This window comes from Oncorhynchus kisutch, linkage group LG25 (genome assembly GCF_002021735.2).
Source record: "Oncorhynchus kisutch isolate 150728-3 linkage group LG25, Okis_V2, whole genome shotgun sequence".
In the NCBI taxonomy this organism is placed as follows: Eukaryota; Metazoa; Chordata; class Actinopteri; order Salmoniformes; family Salmonidae; genus Oncorhynchus; species Oncorhynchus kisutch.
In genome coordinates this window covers 13,497,174-13,522,636 of record NC_034198.2, presented here as the reverse complement: position 1 = coordinate 13,522,636, position 25,463 = coordinate 13,497,174, and the positions used below count along the sequence as shown (strand labels likewise).

Sequence of the window (25,463 nt, the reverse complement as noted above, 5' to 3'; positions counted from 1 at the left end):
TCCTGGGGCAACCGAAAGTGGTTTAATTGACCCTACAAGTGGTTTTTATTTCACAACCTACAGTTAGTGAAAAACACTGCATTCAACCCACTGTAAATCCGTCAGACTTTAAACTCAGGATTATGTAAAAACCTGCCCCAATGAGGATATGTGTTTACTTTCGGCTTTCTGTGACATCATGAAGTGCCTTAAATGGGAGATAGGAGATGTTTCGAAGGGTTAAAAAGGTCACACATTTCCAAAATGTGTGATTAGGCAACCCTCATTAACTGTAAATCAGTCAGTTCTCCAATCAGATGTCCAAGAAAAAACTCACACACACAGAGCCTGCAATAGATACCGATGTCCGAACCATCAAAGAACTGTCAGACCTAGAGCTCTGAAACGTTATAAACCTGTTCTAGAGCTTAAGTTGGTAGTGCACAGTGAGTTATGTGGCTTTAGAAGGTTCTCAGGCCGAGAAACAGCCTCGTTCATTTGCAATGTACTCAATTCATCTTTAACATCGCAAAAATTATGATATTTAGAAAAGTCCCAGAATCACAAGACTAGGTGCATTGAAACTGCCTTGACCCATAGAGATTGACCCTACACATTACTGGCCATTAATTAAGGTCCCTGCTCGGGCTCTGAATGACCTATCGACCCGAAACTCGGGATTCGGGGTCGCCTCAGCTATGCCTACACAAAATGTCAGAACTGGATTTACCATCACCAAATGGACAGGCTGAAATTAACACCAACGCGCGATTGGACAGTGTCCATTACACATATGCTATATTGTCACTGTGAACATGCTCAACTGCAAGTTGACAGTGTACATTGCCAATATATATCCATAAGGACTTCCCATTACGAAATGGACATGCTAAATCAACACCAACGAGAAATTCTGACCTAACATAGTGATATACAGTTGAAGTCGGAAGTTTACATACACCTTAGCCAACTACATTTAAACTCAGTTTTTCACAATTCCTGACATGTAATCCTAGTAAACATTCCCTGTCTTAGGTCAGTTAGGATCACCACTTTATTTTAAGAATGTGAAATTTCAGAATAATAGTAGAGAGAATTATTTTTTTCAGCTTATATTTCTTTCACCACATTCCCAGTGGGTCAGAAGTTTACATACACTCAATTAGTATTTGGTAGCATTGCCTTTAAATTGTTTGACTTGGGTCAAACATTTCGGGTAGCCTTCCACAAGCTTCCCACAAAAGTGAATTTTGGCCCATTCCTCCTGACAGAGCTGGTATAACTTAATCAGGTTTGTAGGCCTCCTTGCTCGCACACACTTTTTCAGTTCTGCCCACAAATTGTCTTGGGGATTGAGGTCAGGGCTTTGTGATGGCCACTCCAATACCTTGACTTTGTTGTCCTTAAGCCATTTTGCCACAACTTTGGAAGTATGCTTGGGGTCATTGTCTATTTGGAAGACCCATTTGCAACCAAGCTTTAACTTCCTGACTGATGTCTTGAGATGTTGCTTCAATATATCCACATAATTTTCCAGCCTCATGGTGCCATCTATTTTGTGAAGTGCACCAGTCCCTCCTGCAGCAAAGCACCCCCACAACATGATGCTGCCACCCCGTGCTTCACGGTTGGGATTATGTTCTTCGGGCTTGCAAGCCTCTCCCCTTTTCCTCCAAACATAACGATGGTCATTATGGCCAAACAGTTCTACTTTTGTTTCATCAGACCAGAGGACATTTCTCCAAAAAGTACAATCTTTGTCCCCATGTGCAGTTGCAAACCATAGTCTGGCTTTTTTTATGGCTGTTTTGGAGCAGTGGCTTCTTCCGTGCTGAGCGGCCTTTCAGTTTATGTCGATATAGGACTCGTTTTTCTGTGGATATAGATACTTTTGTACCTGTTTCCTCCAGCATCTTCACTGGGATTAATTTGAACTTTTCGCATCTCTAGGAGACAGAACGCATCTCCTTCCTGAGTGGTGTGACAGCTGTGTGGCCCATGGTGTTTATACTTGCATACTATTGTTTGTACAGATGAACGTGGTACCTTCAGGTGTTTGGAAATTTCTCCCAAGAATGAACCAGACTTGTGGAGGTCTACAATTTGGCAGATTTTTTGGGATTTTCCCATGATGTCAAGCAAAGAGGCACTGAGTTTGACGGTAGGCCTTGAAATACATCCTCAGGTACACCTCCAATTGACTCAAATTATGTCAATTAGACTATCAGAAGCTTCTAAAGCCATGACATAATTTCCTGGAATTTTCCAAGCTGTTTAAAGGCACAGTCAACTTAGTGTATGTAAACTTCTGACCCACTGGAATTGTGATACAGTGTATTATAAGTGAAATAATCTGTCTGTAAACAATTGTTGGAAAAATGACTTATGTCATGCACAAAGTAGATGTCCTAACCAACTTGCCAAAACTATAGTTTGTAAACAAGAAATTTGTGGAGTGGTTGAAAAATGAGTTTTAATGACTCCAACCTAAGTGTATGTAAACTTCCGACTTCAACTGTATGGAAGCGACATATTTGACGCTGTTCCATTCCAGCCATTCCAATGAGCCGTCCTCCTATAGCTTCTCCTACCAAGCACCACTGCGCAGCATGTACCTACAGTATGTGTCCTCTGTTGTTGCTTGCCTTTCTTTGTTTGCCGAAATCCAAACTTTTGAAAGGGATAATCCACCCCAAACCACAAATTCCTATGTTTAACAGTGTTGAACAGTGTTAAATAACACTAATATGTGAAAACATATTTTTTTTTGTGTGTAGGGAAATGTGGTGGAGAAGTAACCATTAATCATATCTGCTACCTGACTGTACTTCTGTGTGCTCATAGATTCCAGCAAAGATTCCGTTATAGATCAGTTATGCCAAATGGGAACAATAGATCTCTTATTCTTCTGAATGCTGTAATTGAAGTCCTCGGAAAATGGTGGGATAGTAGGAGTGAACTTTTCCAGTCTTGAACAGAACTCCACTGTTATTGGGGTTGATCCCCCATTAAAGTCAACAAAAAAGACACAGCATGTGATTCAGCATGTTCGCTGAGAGAGCTGCAAAGAAATAAACATTTGGTTGAGCACAGAAATGTAACTGGTAAGTAAGCCCCCTGGGAACAAAACTGATTAAAATAAGATCTGTGGGGAGGATCATATATTTAGCTGCATCATATTACATAGGCTATTACAATTGTATTATTATTATGATTTTGATTTGGGTTTTGATTATATTGTTATTAACCTACTGTAAAACTTCAATTAAATCGGCAAGTCTCAAATAGCTTCATCTTCCTTCTTATAGCTGCGCAATGGCACACATTTCAGCAAATAAACGCCTGTATCAAATACATGTTGGGTCTAAATTAATTGTTTACCAGGTTACCATAAATTACCATTAGTTGTTTACAAGGTTTAATGTTTGATTTAGTAATGACTCGAAAAATGATGGGAATCAATCAGTTTTTAATGCCAGTCAGACGCTGCTAGCCATTGGCTGCTGACAGCTGAGAACTGCTAGCTAACTGGCAAGCACAAAAACAGTCAACCACTTCAGGAGTACAGAACCCATTGTAATTGGTTAATAAACCTCTATTGGCGAAAGCATAAATGCAGAAAAAAGATGTGACATCCTTGGGATGTCCCTACCCATTAAAGTTAAAATGTTAAATGGTTAAGATTAAGTAAGGATTATGGTTAGGGTAAGGGTAGGGGTTAAAGTTAGTGTTCAGGTAAGGGAAGACCCCCATGAAATGGACAAAAATGAATGGCATCTTATTGGCATTGGGCAAACCATATACACGATCGCAAATACCATTCAAACGGACGGCAGTTCATCAAAAACATATTGCAACCGGAATATTGCAAATGCCAAGCTTCATAAACCAAAAATCCCATTGGGGGGCGAGAGTGCCCCATTGTAGGATTTCATATGGGAAATGATCACAAAGTCAAGGCTGAAATATTGCCAATTATACATATGTAGTAACCGTATGGACATACATTTGTCTTATTTTATTGAGTTTGTCCATAAGGCCTATGTTATGTCCATTTGCCATATATGATCATAGGAAGTTGGCTCCCGAACCCAAAAGTCAGTGAACCAAGTCCAAATGGAATAAGAAATGTCCAAACGGCATATAAAAGTATTGAAAGTACCAAATCAGGATTTTATGTCCATTTGCCATATATGATCATAGGAAGTCGTCTTCCGAACCCAAAAGTCAGTGAACCATGTCCTAATGGCATAAGAAATGTCTAAATGACATATATACGTATTGCAAGTACCAAATCAGGATGTTATGTCCATTTGCCATATATGATCATAGGAAGTCCGCTTCCGACACCCAAAAGTCAGTGAACCATGTCCTATTGGCATAAGAAATGTCAAAATGGCATATATTGACCAAATTATATACAGTTGAAGTCGGAAGTTTACATACACTTAGGTTGGAGTCATTAAAACTCATTTTTCAACCACTCCACAAATTTATTGTAAACAAACTTTAGTTTTGGCAATTCGGTTAAGACATTTTTATTTATTTTATTTAACCTTTATTTAACAAGGTAGGTTAGTTGAGAGCAAGTTCTCATTTGCAACTGCGACCTGGCCAAGATAAAGCAAAGCAGTTCGACACATACAACAACACAGAGTTACACATGGAATAAACAAACATACAATCAATAATACAGCAGAAAAGTCTACACTATTCAAAAAAATAAAGGGAACACTTAAACAACACAATGTAACTCCAAGTCAATCACACTTCTGTGAAATCAAACTGTCCACTTAGGAAGCAACACTGATTGACAATACATTTCACATGCTGTTGTGCAAATGGAATAGACAACAGGTGGAAATTATAGGCAATTAGCAAGACACCCCCAATAAAGGAGTGGTTCTGCAGGTGGTGACCACAGACCACTTCTCAGTTCCTATGCTTCCTGGCTGATGTTTTGGTCACTTTTGAATGCTGGCGGTGCTTTCACTCTAGTGGTAGCATGAGACGGAGTCTACAACCCACACAAGTGGCTCAGGTAGTGCAGCTCATCCAGGATGGCACATCAATGCGAGCTGTGGCAAGAAGGTTTGCTGTGTCTGTCAGCGTAGTGTCCAGATGCTGCAGCATCCTTCAGCATGACCGGTTTGGCGGTGGGTCAGTCATGGTATGGGGTGGCATTTCTTTGGGGGGCTGCACAGCACCTCCATGTGCTCACCAGAGGTAGCCTGACTGCCATTAGGTACTGAGATGAGATCCTCAGACCCCTTGTGAGACCATATGCTGGTGCGGTTGGCCCAGGGTTCCTCCTGCAAGACAATGCTAGACCTCATGTGGCAGGAGTGTGTCAGCAGTTCCTGCAAGAGGAAGGCATTGATGCTATGAACTGGCCCGCCCGTTCCCCAGACCTGAATCCAATTGAGCACATCTGGGACATCATGTCTCGCTCCATCCACCAATACTACGTTGCACCACAGACTGTCCAGGAGTTGGCGGATGCTTTAGTCCAGGTCTGGGAGGAGATCCCTCAGGAGACCATCCGCCACCTCATCAGGAGCATGCCCAGGCGTTGTAGGGAGGTCATACAGGCACGTGGAGGCCACACACACTACTGAGCCTCATTTTGACTTGTTTTAAGGACATTACATCAAAGTTGGATCAGCCTGTAGTGTGGTTTTCCACTTTAATTTTGAGTGTGACTTGAAATCCAGACCTCTATGGGTTGATACATTTGATTTCCATTGATCATCTTTGTGTGATTTTGTTGTCAGCACATTCAACTATGTAAACTATGTATTTAATAAGAATATTTCATTCATTCAGATCTAGGATGTGTTCTTTTAGTGTTCCCTTTATTTTTTGAGCAGTGTATATACAGCATGTGCAAATGAGGTAGGATAAGAGAGGTAAGGCAATAAATAGGCCATGGTGGCAAAGTAATTGCAATATAGCAATTAAACACTGGAATGGTAGGATGTGCAGGATGTGCAGAAGATGAATGTGCAAATGTGCAAGGAGCAAGATAAATAAATAAATACAGTATGGGGATGAGGTAGATTGGATGGGCTATTTACAGATTAGCTATGTACAGGTGCAGTGATCTGTGAGTTGCTCAGACAGCTGGTGCTTAAAGCTAGTGAGGGAGGTACGAGTCTCCAGCTTCAGAGATTTTTGCAGTTCGTTCCAGTCATTGGCAGCAGAGAACTAGAAGGAGAAGCGGCCAGAGGAAGAATTGGCTTTGGAGGTGACCAGTGAGATATACCTGCTGGAGCATCTACTGTGTGCATGACACAAGTCATTTTTCCAACAATTGTTTACAGACAGATTATTTCACTTATAATTCATTGTATCACAATTCCAATGGGTCAGAAGTTTACATACACTAAGTTGACTGTGTCTTTAAACAGCATGGAAAATTCCAGGAAATTATGTCATGTCTTTAGAAGCTTCTGATAGGCTCATTTACATAATTTGAGTCAATTGGAGGTGTACCTGTGGATGTATTTCAAGGCCTACCATCAAACTCCTCTGACTCTTTGCTTGACATTATGGGAAAATCAAAAGAAATCAGCCAAGACCTCAGAAAAAATATTGTAGACCTCCACAAGTCTGGTTCATCATTGGGAGCAATTTCCAAACACCTGAAGGTACCACATTCATCTGTACAAACAATAGTACGCAAGTATAAACACCATGGGATCACGCAGGAAGGAGATGCGTTCTGTCTCCTAGAGATGGTGCGAAAAGTGCAAATCGATCCCAGAACAACAGCAAAGGACCTTGTGAATATGCTGGAGGAAACCGGTACAAAAGTATCTATATCCACAGTAAAATGAGTCCTATATCGACATAACCTGAAAGGCCGCTCAGCAAAGAAGAAGCCACTGCTCCAAAACCGCCATAAAAAAAGCCAGACTACGGTTTGCAATTGCACATGGGGACAAAGATTGTACTTTTTGGAGAAATGTCCTCTGGTCTGATGAAACAAAAATAGAACTGTTTGGCCATTATGACCATCGTTATGTTTGGAGGAAAAAGTGGGAGGCTTGCAAGCCGAAGAATACCATCCCAACCATGAAGAACGGGGGTGGCAGCATCATGTTGTGGTGGTGCTTTGCTGCAGGAGGGACTGGTACACTTCACAAAATAGATGGCATCATGAGGCTGGAAAATTATGTGGATATATGGAAGCAACATCTCAAGACTTCAGTCAGGAAGTTAAAGCTTGGTCGCAAATGGGTCTTCCAAATGGACAATCACCCCAAACATACTTCCAAAGTTGTGGCAAAATGGCTTAAGGACAACAAAGTCAAGGTATTGGAGTGGCTATCACAAAGCCCTGACCTCAATCACAAAGAAAATTTGTGGGCAGAACTGAAAAAGTGTGTGCGAGCAAGGATGCCTACAAACCTGACTCAGTTATACCAGCTTTGTCAGGAGGAATGGGCCAAAATTCACCTAAGTTATTGTGGGAAGCTTGTGGAAGGCTACCTGAAACGTTTGACCCAAGTTCAACAATTTAAAGGCAATGCTACCAAATACTAATTGAGTGTATGTAAACGTCTGACACACTGGGAATGTGATGAAAGCAATAAAAGCTGAAATAGATAATTCTCTCTACTATTATTCTGACATTTCACATGATTTAAATAAAGTGTTGATCCTAACTGACCTAAGACAGGGAATTTTCCTAGGATTAAATGTCAGGAATTGTGAAAAACTGAGTTTAAATGTATTTGGCTAAGGTGTATGTAAACTTCCGATTTCAACTGTATATACAGTTTGATACAATTCAAATCAATTCAAATGTTATTTGTCACATGCACTGAATACAACAGGTGTAGACCTTACAGTGAAATGTTTACTTACAAGCCCTTAACCAACAATGCAGTTTTAAGGTGGAACTGGAACTGGAAACACTTATCTCCCTCACTAGCTTTAAGCACCAACTGTCAGAGCAGCTCACAGATTACTGCACCTGTACATAGCCCACCTATAATTTAGCCCAAACAACTACCTCTTTCCCAACTGTATTTAATTTTTATTTATTTATTTATTTTGCTCCTTTGCACCCCATTATTTTTTTATTTCTACTTTGCACATTCTTCCATTGCAAAACTACCATTCCAGTATTTTACTTGCTATATTGTATTTACTTTGCCATCATGGCCTTTTTTGCCTTTACCTCCCTTCTCACCTCATTTGCTCACATTGTATATAGACTTGTTTATACTGCATTATTGACTGTATGTTTGTTTTTACTCCATGTGTAACTCTGTGTCGTTGTATGTGTCGAACTGCTTTGCTTTATCTTGGCCAGGTCGCAATTGTAAATGAGAACTTGTTCTCAACTTGCCTACCTGGTTAAATAAAGGTAAAATACAAAATAAATAAATAAATAAAAGGTGGGGGGCAATGCAGTCCCGGTTGCCATTTAATTAGTCGTTCAGGAGTCGTGTGGCTTGGGGGTAGAAGCTGTTTAGAAGCCTCTTGGACCTAGACTTGGCGCTCCGGTACTGCTTGCTGTGCGGTAGCAGAGAGAACAGTCTATGACTAGGGTGGCTGGTGTCTTGGACAATTTTTAGGGCCTTCCTCTTGGACAATTTTTAGGGTCTTCCTCTGACACCGCCTGGTATAGAGGTCCTGGGTGGCAGGAAGCTTGGCCCCGGTGATGTACTGGGCCATACGCACTACCCTCTGTAGTGCCTTGTGGTCGGAGGCCGAGCAGTTGCCATACCAGGCAGTGATGCAACCCGTCAGGATGCTCTCGATGGTACAGCTGTAAAATATTTGAAGATCTGAGGACCCATGCCAAATCTTTTCAGTCTCCTGAGTGGGAATAGGTTTGTCGTGTCCTCTTTACGACTGTCTTGGTGTGCTTGGACCATGCCAGTTTGTTGGTGATGTGAACGCCAAGGAACTTGAAGCTCTCAACCTGCTCCACCACAGCCCCGTTGATGAAAATGGGGGCGTGCTCAGTCCTCCTTTTCCTGTAGTCATATGATCATCTCCTTTGTATTTGAGTGCACTATGGTGTTGAACGCTGAGCTGTAGTCAATGAATAGCATTCTCACATTCCATTTCATTCCATGCATTACAATGAGCTCGTCCTTCTATAGTTTCTCCCACCAGCCTACTCTGGTACACGATAAGGGTTTAAGAATTTTTATTTAAGTATCGACTGCATAGCGGATCAAACAAGTCGGAAGTTCATAGAAAAAGGCTAGTCTGTGCTCTACTCTGGATTTCTCTGTATGCATGTTCAAAATAGACTAGGGGCCTTCTGTATTTATGTGTTTTTCTTCTCAAAAACAACTTTGTTTTTTTATTATTAAAATCAGCACCTGAATATCTGATGTATCTTGTGTATTCGGTATTAGGCTGTGGTTTGATTCCAGCATCACATTTGTTGGAAACTCTTTGATTTGGAAAGGACCTGCCCTCAACTTTGGTTGTGGCCAATGGTGTTTATATATATATATATCATTGGTTGTGACAGTTCACTGTTAGAAATACATTTAACCCACCTTTCTTTTGGTGTGACACACGTTCTCCAGGCCATATAATTAGGAATTAGAGCTAGAATTGAATAGGATCTCTATGCTCCAGCCCCTCCGATCATAAACGTTCTCTTATACGTAATCAATACGCGACTTTGCCAATACGACACCCGTTGAGGCATTGCAGCTGGATAGTGGGGAACTGCCACTGAGGATAAGGCCCGGGACAAACTTGCATTAGCGTACTGGGCGAGGTTGAAAGAGTTCAAAAAGGACATCCTGCAGTCACAGAAACTGGGGACTGCTGGGAGTGAGGAGTGGGTAAGCAGAGCGTGTACTGGTGAACAATTGGGCAGAAAGTGGTAGAATATGGACTGGGGGAGAGAGAGGTAGGGCCGGCAATTGCATTGGGGAATGTTCCTCTGTGGCTGTTTACGAAACCAAGTGTAGATGTGGATATAGATGTGGATCTGATTGTGGGTAGCAGAGAATGGGATGAGGACGTGAGAAGGTGTGTGGAGAGATATATATACTGTATACTGTTCACCGTTTTTTAAGGATATATACAGATGATTCAAAGGATCCAGTTAGTGGTAGGGTACGGGGCAGGGGTGTATATCCCAGATTTCAACGTTAGAGTATGTAAGCGGTTAACTGATTATGTGTCAGTGTATGCGGCCGAGTTGATGGACATGATTATAGGTCTGAGATGGGTGGAGAAGGTGAAACCACTGAGTGGTGATTTGCTCTGATTCGGCTGCAGTGTTGAGTAGTGTGAAGGCGGGCAGGTCGGATAGGGGAGACTTGTTTGTGGAGATGATGGTGCTGTTCATGGGATTGGAGAGGATGGGAGTGGTGGTAAGCTTTTGCTGGGTTCCCGCCCATTTGGTTGTGGAGGGTAATGAGAAGGCTTGATGTTGTGGCTAAGAGTGTGGCGAGGAGAGAGGGGGTAGATATTCAGGTCCCGCTGGGCCGCAGGGAAGTCAAGTCCTTGGTCGGGGCAAAAGGGCTTGATCTTTGGCAAAGGGAGTGGGATGCAAATAGTAAGGGGAGGCAATTTTATTGTGTGCACTGGTCAGTAAAGGAAGAGGTGGGGAGCATGGGATGTAGAAGAGAGGAAGTTGTGTGGAGTAGACTACGGTTTGGGCACACAGGTTTGAATGCCACGTTGTGGATGATAGGGAGACATGAAACCGGGCTGTGTGATGAGTGTTTAGTGGAGGATACGGTGAGCATATTTTGTGAACTGTATGACATAGAGAGGGAGATATTGTGTAAAAAAGTTAGAGGTTGGACAGGGTTGGAGTTTGGGTGGTGTAGTGGGGGGAGGGAAGTGGTGTCTAGGGCTCTATTTAACTTTCTTAGAGGAACAGGACTAATGAAGATAATTTAATGTGGGTAGGCTGTGACTGGCCTCCCACTCCAGTACAGTAGGTGGCGTTGTACGCACCTTAAACGTCGAATGCAATCTGTCAACCCAAAGAAGAAGAAGACTTTCCAATGTAAACAAACCGTAGGCTAATCGTGAGCATGGCGAGAAATATGGACAGTCTCGTAAAGGTAGTTGTATCTCGACTTTATCTTAGGTCAGACAAAAAATGGACTACTTTATAGTGTATTTATACTTGATCCATTTGTTTCATCCATGTCACATATCTAGCTGTATCTGGACCTAGTCAACACGCTAGCTTCAATGCTTTATGGCTAGCTGCACATGTTACACATTGTGTGCAACTTAGGAGACAACGCTAGCTACTTATATACTGTACCTTGCCCTAAAAAAATGCATATTGTCGACAGCAATTGTCAACAGCAGCAAGTAGCTAAAGCTAGCAAGCAAGTTCCCTGGCTATTACATTTGGGCGAACGTTAACTCTCTAGCCAGAGTCAAAGTAAAGTGAGTGCCAATTTCTCAATTCCTTGCTATATGTCAAATGTAGTTACCTAACCAATTCAGCCCCACATCCTGACCTTCACGTTGCAGATGTTGACAAAACAGCATCCTAACCAAGTCAGCCCTTCACGTTGCATATCACTGCAATGCAGCCCTGGTGTGATGTTTCATCCAGTCTGCTGAGATGGCCATTTGATAAAGCTGACCTTGTAATTTTTTAAATCTTTATTTAACTAGGCAAGTCAATGAAGAAGAATTTCTTATTTTCAATGATGACATGGGAACAGTGGGTTAACTGCCTTGTTCAGGGGCAGAACAACAGATTTTTACCTTGTCAGCTCGGAGATTCGATCCTGCTCTAACCACTAGGCTACCTGCCGCCCACATAGAGTCACACATGCTTCCAAAACAACAAATATTTCATAAGCTACCGTTCCTATTTCTGTAGATTTAGCCTACCTGTGCTTGATAGCTAAACAATAGATTATAGGCCTACTATCGTGAGGGTCTAACAAGCTATATGGCATGATGACAGAAAGGTTACTTTTCTTGCAGGTCCATGGAGGCGGAGGGTATGACTCCGACTTCAGTGATGACGAGGGCCAGGGGGAGACGTCTCAACGTGGAGTGAAAAGGTAAGGGCCAGATGACCATATAGCAAACTCAAATCCAAACAATTAGCCTACTTCAAGATACTACATACCATTTTTTTTTCTTTTTTCTCATTAATGTTGACTTGCAGGAAACGTGAGGATGATCTTCTGCGGAAGCCCTTTCAGAAAGGAAGACACACAAAGGTGGCACATAGGGATGTTGCCACTCATGAATATGACAGGTACAGTATCGGTCTCTTTCATAATGAAGCATCGTTGCCTGACGTCAATTATGTTTTCTGTTAGTGACTGCAAGTGTTTTGTGTTCCCACACAGGGAGGAAGCCAGAAACCGACGTCATCACCTGATATCAATGAATGCTGTATCCTTCTAAAATTGGCGATGAAGAGTTTTCACAAGTAAGAAAACGATAAAAGGTCCCCCGTCGTATGTTAGAGTGCATTGTGATTGACGATTCATGTTTGGGAGTGTGTACCTGCCAGAATAGCAGCAAAGATCCCCCTGAATGTGCTTCACCCAGCAACAATGTTCAATATCTGTTGTTTTTTTCCCCCAGGATGCAATATTAATTAAGTTGCTTATTTTTCTACATGATTTTATTACCATTGATTCCCTAACCATTTACCTTCAGTTTGAGAGACATAAAAAGTTTGTCAGTGACTACATATTGTATTATGGTGGGAAAGTGGAGGATCTCAGACGCTCCACGTAAGTTTTGCTTTTGTTTTTAATGTTGCCTAATATGTGGAGTAGAGATCTTCCTAATGATACATTTCTGTGTGATATGAAAAAATGCTGACACGTCATTTGTCATTGTAAACCTAAGGGCCAATGATAAATCGGACCTGGATGTGGTGCGTGAAAACCATCGCTTCCTGTGGCGGGATGAGGATGAAGAAGAAATGACATGGTAAGTACTGTGAAACAAAATACTTTTATTTGCCACTGTTGGAAATATTGGTCACCAATAGCTGCTCTTTTATTATCAGGGAGAAAGAACTAGCAAAGAAGTACTATGACAAGCTCTTCAAAGAGTACTGTATTGCTGACCTAAGCAGATATAAAGAAAACAAGGTATGTGGTATTTTTTTATATATATACAGTACCGTTCAAATGTTTGACTTGTTTTTGAAAGAAAAGCACTTTTTTTTTGTCCGTTAAAATAACATCAAATGGATCAGAAATACAGTGTTAACTTTGTAAATTACTATTGTAGCTGGAAATGGCTGATTTTAAATGTAATATCTACATAGTCGTACAGAGGCCCATTATCAGCAACCACCATCACTCCTGTGTTCCAATGGCACGTTGTGTCAGCTAATCCAAGTTTATAATTTTAAAAGGCTAATTGATCGTTAGAAAACCCTTTTGCAATTATGTTAGCACAGCTGAAAACTGTTGTCCTGATTAAAGAAGCAGTAAACCTGGCCTTCTTTAGACTAGTTGAGTATCTGGAGCATCAGCAATTGTGGGTTTGATTACAGGCTCAAAATGGCCAGAAACAAAGAACTTTCCTCTGGAACTCGTCAGTCTATTCTTGTTCTGAGAAATGAAGGGTATTCCATGGGAGAAATTGCCAAGAAACTGAAGATCTCGTACAACGCTGTGTACTACTCCCTTCACAGAACAGGGCAAACTGGCTTTAACCAGAATAGAAAGAAGAGTGGGAGGCCCCGGTGCACAACTGAGCTAGAGGACATTAGTACATTAGTGTCTAGTTTGAGAAACAGACACCTCACAAGTCCTCAACTGGCAGCTTTATAAAATAGTACCCGCAAAACATCAGTCTCAACATCAACAGTGAAGAGGTGACTACGGGATGCTGGCCATTAAAAATCAGTGGTTTCCAGCTACAATAGTCATTTACAACATTAACAATGTCTACACTGTATTTCTGGTCAATTTGATGTTATTTTAATGGACTTTTTTTAAGTGACCCCAAACTTTTGAATGGTAGTGTTTATGTAAGTGTGCATACATAGTGTTCTATTGGTATTATGTGATTAATGAGGATGACTGCACTTTTCCTCCAGTTTGGGTTCCGATGGCGCGTAGAAAAGGAAGTCGTCTCTGGCAAAGGTAGTCTTTATTACATTTTAAATTCAGAGACATTTATACATTATAAATGTATACATTGATGAAAGTTCTGTTTATTCGTTTGTTGTTTATTCAGTTAATGGCTTATACAGTTCACCATTAAAATGCCAATACCTGGAGTCGGGGACATATGTTTGTACATATCAACCAACTATTCTAGTCAGAAGTAATGCGATACTCTACCACTAGATGGCGATAAAGGTCAAGGCGTGCTTACTTTTGACTCAGCTTTCAGGGGTTGACAACCCTGTTCTTGTAATACCACATGGCAGGCACGTAAGGTTTTTAGTTTACCTCTTTGGATTTCGACTGGGGAGAGGAGGGTGAAATGTATCCAACCACTAAGAATAGTCAGTAAGCTTAGTTGGTGAGCTGATTTCTAGAAGTAGGTGTGGTATCTGGTTGGAACAAAACTATATGGTGCCTGCGACGCTCCAGGATCAGAGTTAACCACTTTTGGTTAACATTAATCTCGGAAATCCAGAAATAAAATCTACCGTAATTGTGTCAGACGCTCAATTAGGTTCTGTGGGAGATGTATGAGAAAATATACTAGATACTAACTGAACTAGCAAAGTCTCCACTCCCCTAAATGGAAACTCTCAGCCAGAGCATGGATTGATCATTGCATCCCATTATGTGGAAAATAATCACCAGATAAATGTATTTCCCCAAAACAAATAGATGTGTGATGTCTGCCATTGATGCTTCCAAATAAATCTCATCCTTCCCTTGGTACTCAGGAAGTAACTGCACAAATAGAGTAGCCATTCAATTATCCACTTGTAAATGATTTTAAAAAAGCTTTGTGGATGATCGCTTTGTGGATGATAGAAAGTATAAATAGATTAGGTTATTGGGAAATGCTACAAGGTGAGTGCACTGAGAGACTTTAAGTAATGCATTGAACAGATCTATTCTTGCCACTCCGAGAAAGCTGAATAAGCCAATATGTTGTACCAGATTAAGTCACTAGCTAATCCCGCCCTTGTATTTTCGTTTACTGCTATTCTGTAGGCAGTGCCACGGGATTAAAAGGCTGACTCAGAACATCAAAGTTCACAGCCGATGCTCTGTTCTATCATTCCCTCTTCGATGGGATGCAATGACCAATCCATGACCTCGAATCCGATCGTCTACATGTGTAAGAGGCCAGTCATGTTCTCTCTCTGGCCAATGCTAGTCATACTTTAGTTTCATGCTATCTCTGTGTCCCAGGTCATGTTGCTTTGGGTTAGGTCAAGTATTGATCTAATCATGTGTAATGAACGTTAGTTACCCGTTTTGGCCACACCAGGAAAGATTCAGCAACAGCACTTCTTTCTTACTATTATACACAAGGTTTTCTAGAAAGCCTTTTACAGCTGTTGTTTTGCCAAATCTTTTTTCACCCTCTATACAGCACGTCATTCATTTGATAAGAAAAGGACCCGATGCTTTTGTTAAAAGGACCGTCTCTCCACATCCTTATGTTTCTGTCTTCTCCTCACTGGTGGCGGTGTCAGAGGAAGGCCCAAAACAATTGTCAAAGACTCCAGTCACCCAAGACCTAGACTGTTCTCTCTGCTACTGCACGACAAGCGGTGCCGGAGCACCAAGTCTAGGTCCAAAAGGCTCCTTAAGAGCTTCTACCCCCAAGCTATAAGACTGTTGAACAATGAATCAAATGGCCACCCAGATTATTTACATTATTTACCCCCACTTTGTTTTTACACTGCTGCTATTCGCTGCTTATTATCTATGCATAGTCACTATACTCGTACCTACATGTACAAATTACTCTGACTAACCTGTACCCCCGCACATTGATTCGGTACTGGTACCCCATGTATATAGCATCGTTATTGTTATTTTACTCTTTTTTTTGGTACTTTTTAAATGATTTCTTAACTCTATTTCTTGAACTGCATTGTTGGTTAAGAGCTTGTAAGTAAGCATTTCACGGTAAGGTCTACATCTGTTGTATTGGGCGCATGTAACATAACATTTGATTTGTTCTCGTGTCTGCCGCTGGAGTGCTAGGGCCCCTAAACCCTCTTACCGTCTGAGCCTTAGCATACTGTTTACATGCCATCTGTCTTAGCTAAGACCATGTCTGTCCATCCCCATATGGCAATGGTGTGACCGCCTACTTTAGCATGTGACAATGTGTGCTCCTTGAAACCGAGTTGACACGATTCAACAAAGTGTGTCCTAAATCAACACTGTTGCCAACCAAGCTGGTGTTTGGAGAATCGCCCAGTCTGAAGTAGGTAGGGCCTACGTCATGATGAGACTGGAGTGCAAACCGTAGAATCTGTCGAGACTGAATGGGATGCGTGGGATAACGAGTAGTTCCGGTGTTTGGGTTTTGGTCACTGGTTATTTGGATGTGTCAGGTTTGGGTTTGGCTGAGAGTTTCCTTTTGCAAGGGCAGAGACTTCGCGAACCAGAACTCTCCATTTGTAACATGACCCAATTACGCAAGATTTTAGTTCTGGGTTAACCGAGATTAGTACACATGTGAAGATGTATTGATCAAGCAAGGTCAGTAGTTCATCTTTCGACATGTCTGTCTGCAATCACTTTGTAATTCCATGAGTTGGATACTTTCTGTTCAAAGGTCCCAGACATAAAAATATGTTCGCTTATATAATATTCTAATTCGTTTATTTAGCTCACTTTGAAACAGCAGATATCTTTCAATATTGTAACGTAGACGCAGGGAGTCAGGAAACCGGTGCAAATGGCGAGTTTAATAATAGCGAACATGGAGAGTACAAAACAAGTACAAAACAAGCATCCGGACATAAAAACTGAACCAATACTGCCTGAAGAGAGATGCTAGGGAGTGCTAGATAAAGGGGAAGTAATCAGGGTAGTGATGAAGTCCAGGTGTGCATCGTGAGGGGTTGCCAGGACCGGTGGTTAGTAAACTGGCGACGTCGAGTGGGGGAGCAGGAGTAGACATGACAAATATGCTTCTTTATTTTTTTTATCGGGCAGACCCCCAATTCTGAGTGTTGGACCACTTCACCACTGTTGACTCAAGCAGCATCAGCATTGGTTTTTTATAAACAATATTTTATTTAACAATAGAATTATTTATGACATAATCATCATTTATCTCTATTATGGCGAGAATGTTTAGACCACTGCGCTACTCGGGAGGCTGTAACCATCCACATCTGATGCTGTGAGTGCACGCCGCTGGTCAAAGGGCGAGCGATTAACTCTTAATGTTAATCGCTCATGTGAACCACAATCCAGAAGCTGTGTTTGAGCATTTAGAAACGTCAATAATCATTGCTTGCGATGCAGCTTTCAAAACATATGGCCCATGTCTTTTGTCTGCGAGAAAGAATCCTTAAAAAAATCAAAAGGCTACACTTACTGTAGCAGTGTTGCACAGATCCATACAGCTGTGAGTGCCTCCATCCGATGAAACTACACTTCCTCTACACAGAGTTACGCTTATACACAGGTGTTTGGCACATGCTAGATGGCTAATTAGCACAGGTGGTCGCCTCGGTCTTCTGTTTGTCCTCCGTAAACAAGCGCTGTAACATAGAGATGTCGTGTTGCAGCCCTAACTCTGTAAAGGTGTGTTTCAATTGAACCTTTTTTTTTTTTTTGTAAATTATCTCTTGCTAAGGCCCCCCTGTGGGGGGGGCGCAGTGGTTAAGGGCGCTGTACTGCAGCGCCTGCTGTGCCACCAGAGACTCTGGGTTCGCGCCCAGGCTCTGTCGTACCTGGCCGCGACCGGGAGGTCCGTGGGTCAACGCACAATTGGCCTAGCGTCGTCCAGGTTAGGGAGGGGTTGGCCGGTAGGAATATCCTTGTCTCATCGCGCACCAGCGACTCCTGTGGCAGGCCGGGCGCAGTGCGCGCTAACCAAGGTTGCCAGGTGCACAGTGTTTCCTCCAACACATTGGTGCGGCTGGTTTCTGGGTTGGATGCGCGCTGTGTTAAGAAGCAGTGCGGCTTGGTTGGGTTGTGTATCGGAGGACGCATTACTTTCAACCTTCGTCTCTCCTGAGCCCGTACGGGAGTTGTAGCGACGAGACAAGATAGTAGCTACTAAACAATTGGATACCACGAAATTGGGGAGAAAACGGGGTAAATAATTATATATATATATTTTTTAATCTCTTGCTGATTAATGTCATGTGATGCGGCGTGTTAATGTTCAGACCAAGCATCGAGGCTCTTAACAAAACTCCCCCGTACAGAAGACGCCTTCGTCCAATGATTCTTAGGGGTAAATGTAATGGAACGGAGAGACGTGATCAGGGGCTAGTTTTGGGAACAGTTGTTGGTGGGACTTTTACAGCATGTTTTTGGAAAGTCAAACGGCATAGAAGCCAGCCACAGTGTGTCCGAACTAAAAGGGCACTAGAGATCCATTCCAGTGAGGTCATACGCTGTATCTCTTAAGACGGGGCGGGGCCTCTCCCTAGAGAGTAACTCCCTTTTCATTGCTTAACATGCTTTATAATCACAGCTACCAGAGTCGTTCCACTGAAAAGAGTGCCTTTTGGGTAGTGTATTTCTTAAAAATAAATTTAAAAAACGTTATTTCACCCAATTATAATATTCTGACATAAAAGAGCACATGTTCCACTTCATAAAAGAAACATGTTTTCCTATCTCAAAAGGTCAAAATAAGTCAAATTACAATTAAAGTAACAGGAAAAGGGCCAATTAAAGATTCAGTCGACCTTAACAGGGTTGATGATTTTATCTTAAATCAGACATAACTCCCCTTGTGACGGGAAATGGAAGCATGTTGTGTACAACAGGGAGGGGCAATTGAAAGCAAGCGTTTTTAAAATTTAAAATTTTTAATTTATTTCACCTTTATTTAACCAGGTAGGCTAGTTGAGAACAAGTTCTCATTTGCAACTGCGACCTGGCCAAGATAAAGCATAGCAGTGTGAGCAGACAACAAAGAGTTACACATGGAGTAAACAATTAACAAGTCAATAACACAGTAGAAAACAAAGGGGGAGTCTATATACAATGTGTGCAAAAGGCATGAGGTAGGCAAATAATTACAATTTTGCAGATTAACACTGGAGTGATGAATGATCAGATGGTCATGTACAGGTAGAGATATTGGTGTGCAAAAGAGCAGAAAAGTAAATAAATAAAAACTGTATGGGGATGAGGTGGGTGAAAAAGGGTGGGCTATTTACCAATAGACTATGTACAGCTGCAGCGATCGGTTAGCTGCTCAGATAGCTGATGTTTGAAGTTGGTGAGGGAGATAAAAGTCTCCAACTTCAGCGATTTTCGGAACCATCCAGGGTGGTGATGCTAGTCGGGCATGCGGGTGCAGGCAGCGACCGGTTGAAAAGCATGCATTTGGTTTTACTAGCGTTTAAGAGCAGTTGGAGGCCACGGAAGGAGTGTTGTATGGCATTGAAGCTTGTTTGGAGGTTAGATAGCACAGTGTCCAAAGACGGGCCGAAAGTATATAGAATGGTGTCGTCTGCGTAGAGGTGGATCAGGGAATCGCCCGCAGCAAGAGCAACATCATTGATATACACAGAGAAAAGAGTCGGCCCGAGAATTGAACCCTGTGGCACCCCCATAGAGACACACTGAAGACATAGAGACAGCATGCCCTCCGATTTGACACACTGAACTCTGTCTGCAAAGTAATTGGTGAACCAGGCAAGGCAGTCATCCGAAAAACCGAGGCTACTGAGTCTGCCGATAAGAATATGGTGATTGACAGAGTCGAAAGCCTTGGCAAGGTCGATGAAGACGGCTGCACAGTACTGTCTTTTATCGATGGCGGTTATGATATCGTTTAGTACCTTGAGTGTGGCTGAGGTGCACCCGTGACCGGCTCGGAAACCAGATTGCACAGCGGAGAAGGTACGGTGGGATTCGAGATGGTCAGTGACCTGTTTGTTGACTTGGCTTTCGAAGACCTTAGATAGGCAGGGCAGGATGGATATAGGTCTGTAACAGTTTGGGTCCAGGGTGTCTCCCCCTTTGAAGAGGGGGATGACTGCGGCAGCCTTCCAATCCTTGGGGATCTCAGACGATATGAAAGAGAGGTTGAACAGGCTGGTAATAGGGGTTGCGACAATGGTGGCAGATAGTTTCAGAAATAGAGGGTCCAGATTGTCAAGCCCAGCTGATTTGTACGGGTCCAGGTTTTGCAGCTCTTTCAGAACATCTGCTATCTGGATTTGGGTAAAGGAGAACCTGGAGAGGCTTGGGCGAGGAGCTGCGGGGGGGGCGGAGCTGTTGGCCGAGGTTGAAGTAGCCAGGTGGAAGGCATGGCCAGCCGTTGAGAAATGCTTATTGAAGTTTTCGATAATCATGGATTTATCAGTGGTGACCGTGTTACCTAGCCTCAGTGCAGTGGGCAGCTGGGAGTAGGTGCTCTTGTTCTCCATGGACTCGTAACAAACATGTACTTGTTAAAAAAATAAACGTTTCTTTGCCCATCTATTTATGGATAACAGGGTTGATGTGTTATGCTCGACTCTCAGTTTTCTACCACAAAACAACAAGAAAATGACAAAAACATTTTTTGAATCAGCTCACCTTCTTTTACACTATGATTTGACTATTAGATGTTCAATGTTTTTGCTATTAAAACGAGAGTTCAGTTTACATGACAGGGTTGACCTTAAAATGAAGGACAAACGTAAATGAATCCCTTATCGTATGAAAAAAACATTCATCTTCACAAATTACTTATGTAACTCAACAACATAGGGCAAAACTAGGGTTTTACAATGATGGTGAAAGCTTGGAGAAATGTTGGGGTTAAGTGGGTTAAAATCTTCCACGAAGTCAGAAAAAACATGAGGTGGAACATGCCAGAAAGCAGATAGTTTTTTGCATATATATATATTTTTTCATATAAAAATAACCATGTGGTTTATATTAAAGGTCACTTCATTTAATATAACAGGCTTTTAAAAGTCAATATTAGTGCACAATTAAAATTTCTACTATTGTTAGAACGACTCGCCAACATCCGGGAGAAGGGAGCCTTATCTGGCAGATAAGGTGTTAATTAGCCTGCACGTGCAGCTCATGGCATGTAGCCATCTCCAGCGGCCTAAAGTCATGTTGACACGGTCTCTCTAGAAGTCACCGCTAACTCTTGTTGCTTATGCTCTTCCATTGGTAAGTATAAATCACAGCTGTCAGCATCGGAGAGAATGGTCTTTATTCTGGCAGATAAGGCCTTCATGTGAAGAAGGCAGCTCATGGCATGTTGCCAGCTCCAGTAGCCTGGGGTCAGGTGAGGTCTAAGGACTCCTAAACAGCAGGATGACAAGAAAGAAGGGGGGAACAGTCCCGGCCGCTCATGACACTTTTCCTCCTGGGCAATCTGGAGGATCCATCATTAAGCCTGCTAAAGATAAACCCAGGCTGTTGATGGTCAATCAGGGTTAAGGCATGGCCACTGGCCAGTTCCTGCTTCATGTCTCCTGCTGCAGGAGGAGAGGACTAAAAGGAGCCCTGGTGGTGCAACATAAGATTAGACCGCAGCAGTAGGAACCTCGGCAGGTCAACCACAGCTCTTGACTGTTGATAGGAATGGAGGTGTCTTCTGACTAGTCACATCCTATATACAGTGCCTTCAGAAGTAGTAAATACCCTTAAAATTATTACAAATTTTGTTGTGTTACAGCCTGAATTAAAAATTGATGAAATATATTTTTTCTCACCAATCTACACACACTACCCCATAATGACAAAGTGAAAACATGTTTTTCCAAATTTTGGAAAATGGATTGAAAATGAAATACAGAAATATCTAATTTTCAGAAGTATTCACATCCCTGAGTCAATACTTTGTAGAAGCACCTTTGGCAGCGAAACTGCAAAATGCAGGTCGTCATGAGAGTACATTTGTTTTTACACGATACAGATTATTACTCAATCACTCTCTATTGCTCTACTCTGTGTGGTATGGAAATGCAGTTGAATCCTGTTTCTGTTGTGTTGACACTCTAGGCCAGTTTCTGTGTGGGAACAAGCGCTGTGAGAAGGAGGATGGCCTGAAGAGCTGGGAGGTGAACTTTGCCTATGTGGAGCAGGGAGAGAAGAGAAACGCACTGGTCAAACTCCGTAAGAGCTCTGTTGTTTACTGGCCGTCTAAGCTAGGGCCGGGACTTTTAAATCCTCGCTCCAGTAGCATGTCGAAGCAAATCGCATTCGTAAAGCCAGAAGAATAACTCCCTTCTCTCATTGTGAGGAAACTCCGACATGCGAAATCAACTTAGTTTACTTAAAAGTAAATGTAGAAGTCTGTCACAGTAATTCTTTCCTAGGTCACATCCTTGATTCTAATTGTTTGCCATACTGACCGAGATGGTATTTTCTAGGACTCTGCCCCGAGTGCTCCTTCAAACTCAACTATCATCACAAGTAAGTTGAACCTCTAATTGTTCCTTGTCAGTTTATCATCGTCTATTGAAGACGTGGGGTCTCTGGCCCCTTTTTGTGCTGTCAAGATGTCACAGTTAATGTTTGACGATTGGCAGAATTGAAACAAGTGACTTTTTTTTCAGGAGAAAGGAGGTGATCGCCAAGAGAAAAAGACCAAAGTCGTCTGAGGAAAATGAAGTTGAGCCACAGTCAAAAAGATCCAAGAAAGGCTCCAAGAAACACAAAAACAAACATAAAAGGAAGCACAAAGGCAAGACTCCACCGTTTCATATCTTTGTACAACCATGGTTATAGGTAAACAAAAATAACAGGCCATGGTGATAAAATTAAAAGTGCAGAAGGTGTTTGTACTAATGTCTTGATGGTGTAAATGTAATTAGGATTTGCCGACTCACAACCATGAACAACTTGCAGTGAGTATTCCAAACATTAGGAACACCTTCTTAATATTGAGTTGCTACCCCCTTTTGCCCTCAGAACATTTGCCTAGTTAAGTGAAGGTTCAAAATAAAAAATAGGCCTACTACAGTGTTGAGATATTAGGGCAATTCCACGTTAACAGTGACACTGAGACACTTAAAATGCGTGGCAAACAAAAACCAATGAAGTTAAACAAAACATTCAACTTTATGCACAAGGGCTACTACTTTTTAAAGATGATCACTGAAAACTTTACAAAACACATTTACTGGAAGAATGGTGCAGAAACAGAATGATGGTACAAACAGCACAAACCATCATTCTGTTACCAAACTTTTAGTTTGCGCTGTTCTTAAAGTACATTTGTTTTTGTGAAGTTTTCTGTGGAAATTGTGAAAAGTAGTCCTCATACACAGAGTTGTATGGTTTGTTTAACTTTTCAATCATAGGTTTTTCATTTTACGTTTTAAAGTGAAAAATCTGACTCTGTTACTGTGGAATTGTCCATTACGTAATAGCTGAGATATTACATAATAGCTGGCTGAACACTTTTTGCTTGTTAATGACCCTTCAACGGTCATGTTGCTTTTTTTTTTGTTACTCAATGTCAACTGCGCATAGTTGGCTGTCCAAGTTAAACTGACTGATCCCTTCCTGTGTTCCCCTTCTCTCTCCCCTTGCAGACCACTCCTCCCCCAGTAACTCTGAGGACGACTCCCAAGAGTCAGACAAAGGTACCGTTCGTTCTCACTCTCCACCTCCCTACCAAAGTCGAGCAGTTTATTATCTTACACCTTCAGAGCAAGCAGAACAGACTGGGCCTAGTGTCCACATTCAATACAGGTGCCTTTTAAAACATGTGTGCGAGCTTGGCCCTTAAGCCTCAAGGGAGTCTTCCCTGCAGCTCCGCAGAAAGTCCGACAACGGTCATGCTATTATTGTGGCTTCGATCCATTCACACTGTCAGCTGCACTTGAAGTATGGGCCTGCTTACCCTCGGTTGTCGGTTTAACATGAATAAAAGCCCGTCGTTGCACACGAAGGCCAAACTCTAAAGCCAAGGCGCAGACCAAGGGCCATATACTCTTATACGTTTAAGTCAGGACTTGACTCTTCAGACCCTCTTCAAACCTTAAGCGCTGTACCTATTTTTTTTCATGTGCTGCAGTTGACGCTTCTTATACGTGTTTGTTTATGAAAGCATTATGATTGAATGTACTACATGAAAATCTCTTGATGAATAACATTTGTCTGATTTGTATGGTCTCCTTCCCGCCCTGTAGCAGAGGGAGAACACAGTGAGGAGCCAGATAGCCTGTCGGAGGCAGACCACTGGAAAGGCCCAGCCCCCACCATGGAGGAGAAGTCCAGGTGAGCTTAGCACTCTCACATTAGCTCACCTTTACAATGTCCTGTTAGGCCTTGGGCCACTAATACCAGCCATTTAAAGTCTGACGTGACTATTTTCTGTCTTCCAGGGAGGAGAAGTTTGACGAGTACTTTGAGGACATGTTTCTTTGACCACCCTGACCTTGGATTTCTGACAGCAAGAGTCTACGTGTCCAGACATTGATGTTATTGATTTGGTTTTAGAAGTTGTCCTCGTTGAATATTTGAGTTTATCTGAAGCTAAATAAATAGCTAAATCTCTGTTTTTTTTATTTTTACAACTGAAATAAAGACTACAATATGCATAGAGTGCCATGTAAAACCACGAAGAACTGCCAAGAAAGATCAATATCAGAAAACTAGAGGAAGCAAAACATTCAACCATGGTGGTAGAGACACCAAATAAAAGCCAATGCATTGGAAAGTGCATGTATTAACACATCGTTAATGTTCTTCCTGTAGGGTTATAGTTGACCAATGTTCTGTCTACAGGGTTATAGATGTCCAAACCAATGTTCGATGCTGTAGCGCTACGATTTGGAAGCTGTGAATTATGCCTGAAGTGGCCCGTGTGCTCTTTTCGTCAGGAAGTTCAGATGCGTGTCCATTGCCGGGGGATTAGACACAATGGCTTTAATCTTCAGTAATTACTCTCTCTTCTTTCTAAAGGAGTCCACAGATACAGTGAGTTAACCTGCATGAACGGTTATCGTGCGTTAAAGAGGAAGTCGACCATAGTACATATTCTACTTTGATCGGTGTTTCTCTGTGCTAATAAATGTACCCTATTACCCAATTAAAGAGTTTGGATGTCATATTACAATACTGTAGGCATATGTTGTCGCAGAGATAAGATTGCATTTGATTGAATAACCTTTTGCTCTGAATTGTCCTTGATTGAAAAATGTACAATGTCTTACATAATATGTGTCATATAGTTAATGCAGTATACTGTAAAAAATATTTAAAAAAGGTGCTCTATAACGGCTGTATATGATGACACGGGATGATATTGATCAGGAAACACCTCATGCAGGCATCGCTCAAGGTGCTTACTCAAAGTGCGTCAAAGTGCATTGGTCTCGTCAGCAACGCAATTGGCTGATCTTCTTTTCCCAGGGCTAATCCAGCTTTATAGGGTAATCTCCATGCACGATA

At 42.0% G+C, this 25,463-nt stretch overlaps 1 protein-coding gene across 1 annotated transcript; it reads left to right on the top strand.

Annotated features, from left to right (window-relative positions):
- Positions 1–10,915: 10,915 nt before the first annotated feature.
- On the top strand, positions 10,916–25,125 carry fra10ac1 (FRA10A associated CGG repeat 1). Its single transcript, XM_020460872.2, has 14 exons — positions 10,916–11,042; positions 11,932–12,011; positions 12,119–12,211; positions 12,306–12,351; positions 12,622–12,698; positions 12,817–12,900; positions 12,980–13,064; positions 14,024–14,069; positions 22,062–22,175; positions 22,433–22,475; positions 22,619–22,746; positions 23,600–23,650; positions 24,200–24,287; positions 24,395–25,125. Exons 1-14 carry the CDS (start codon positions 11,013–11,015, stop codon positions 24,435–24,437), a joined length of 1,008 nt encoding a protein of 335 aa, XP_020316461.1. The 5' UTR covers positions 10,916–11,012; the 3' UTR covers positions 24,438–25,125.
- The last annotated feature ends 338 nt before the right edge of the window (positions 25,126–25,463 follow it).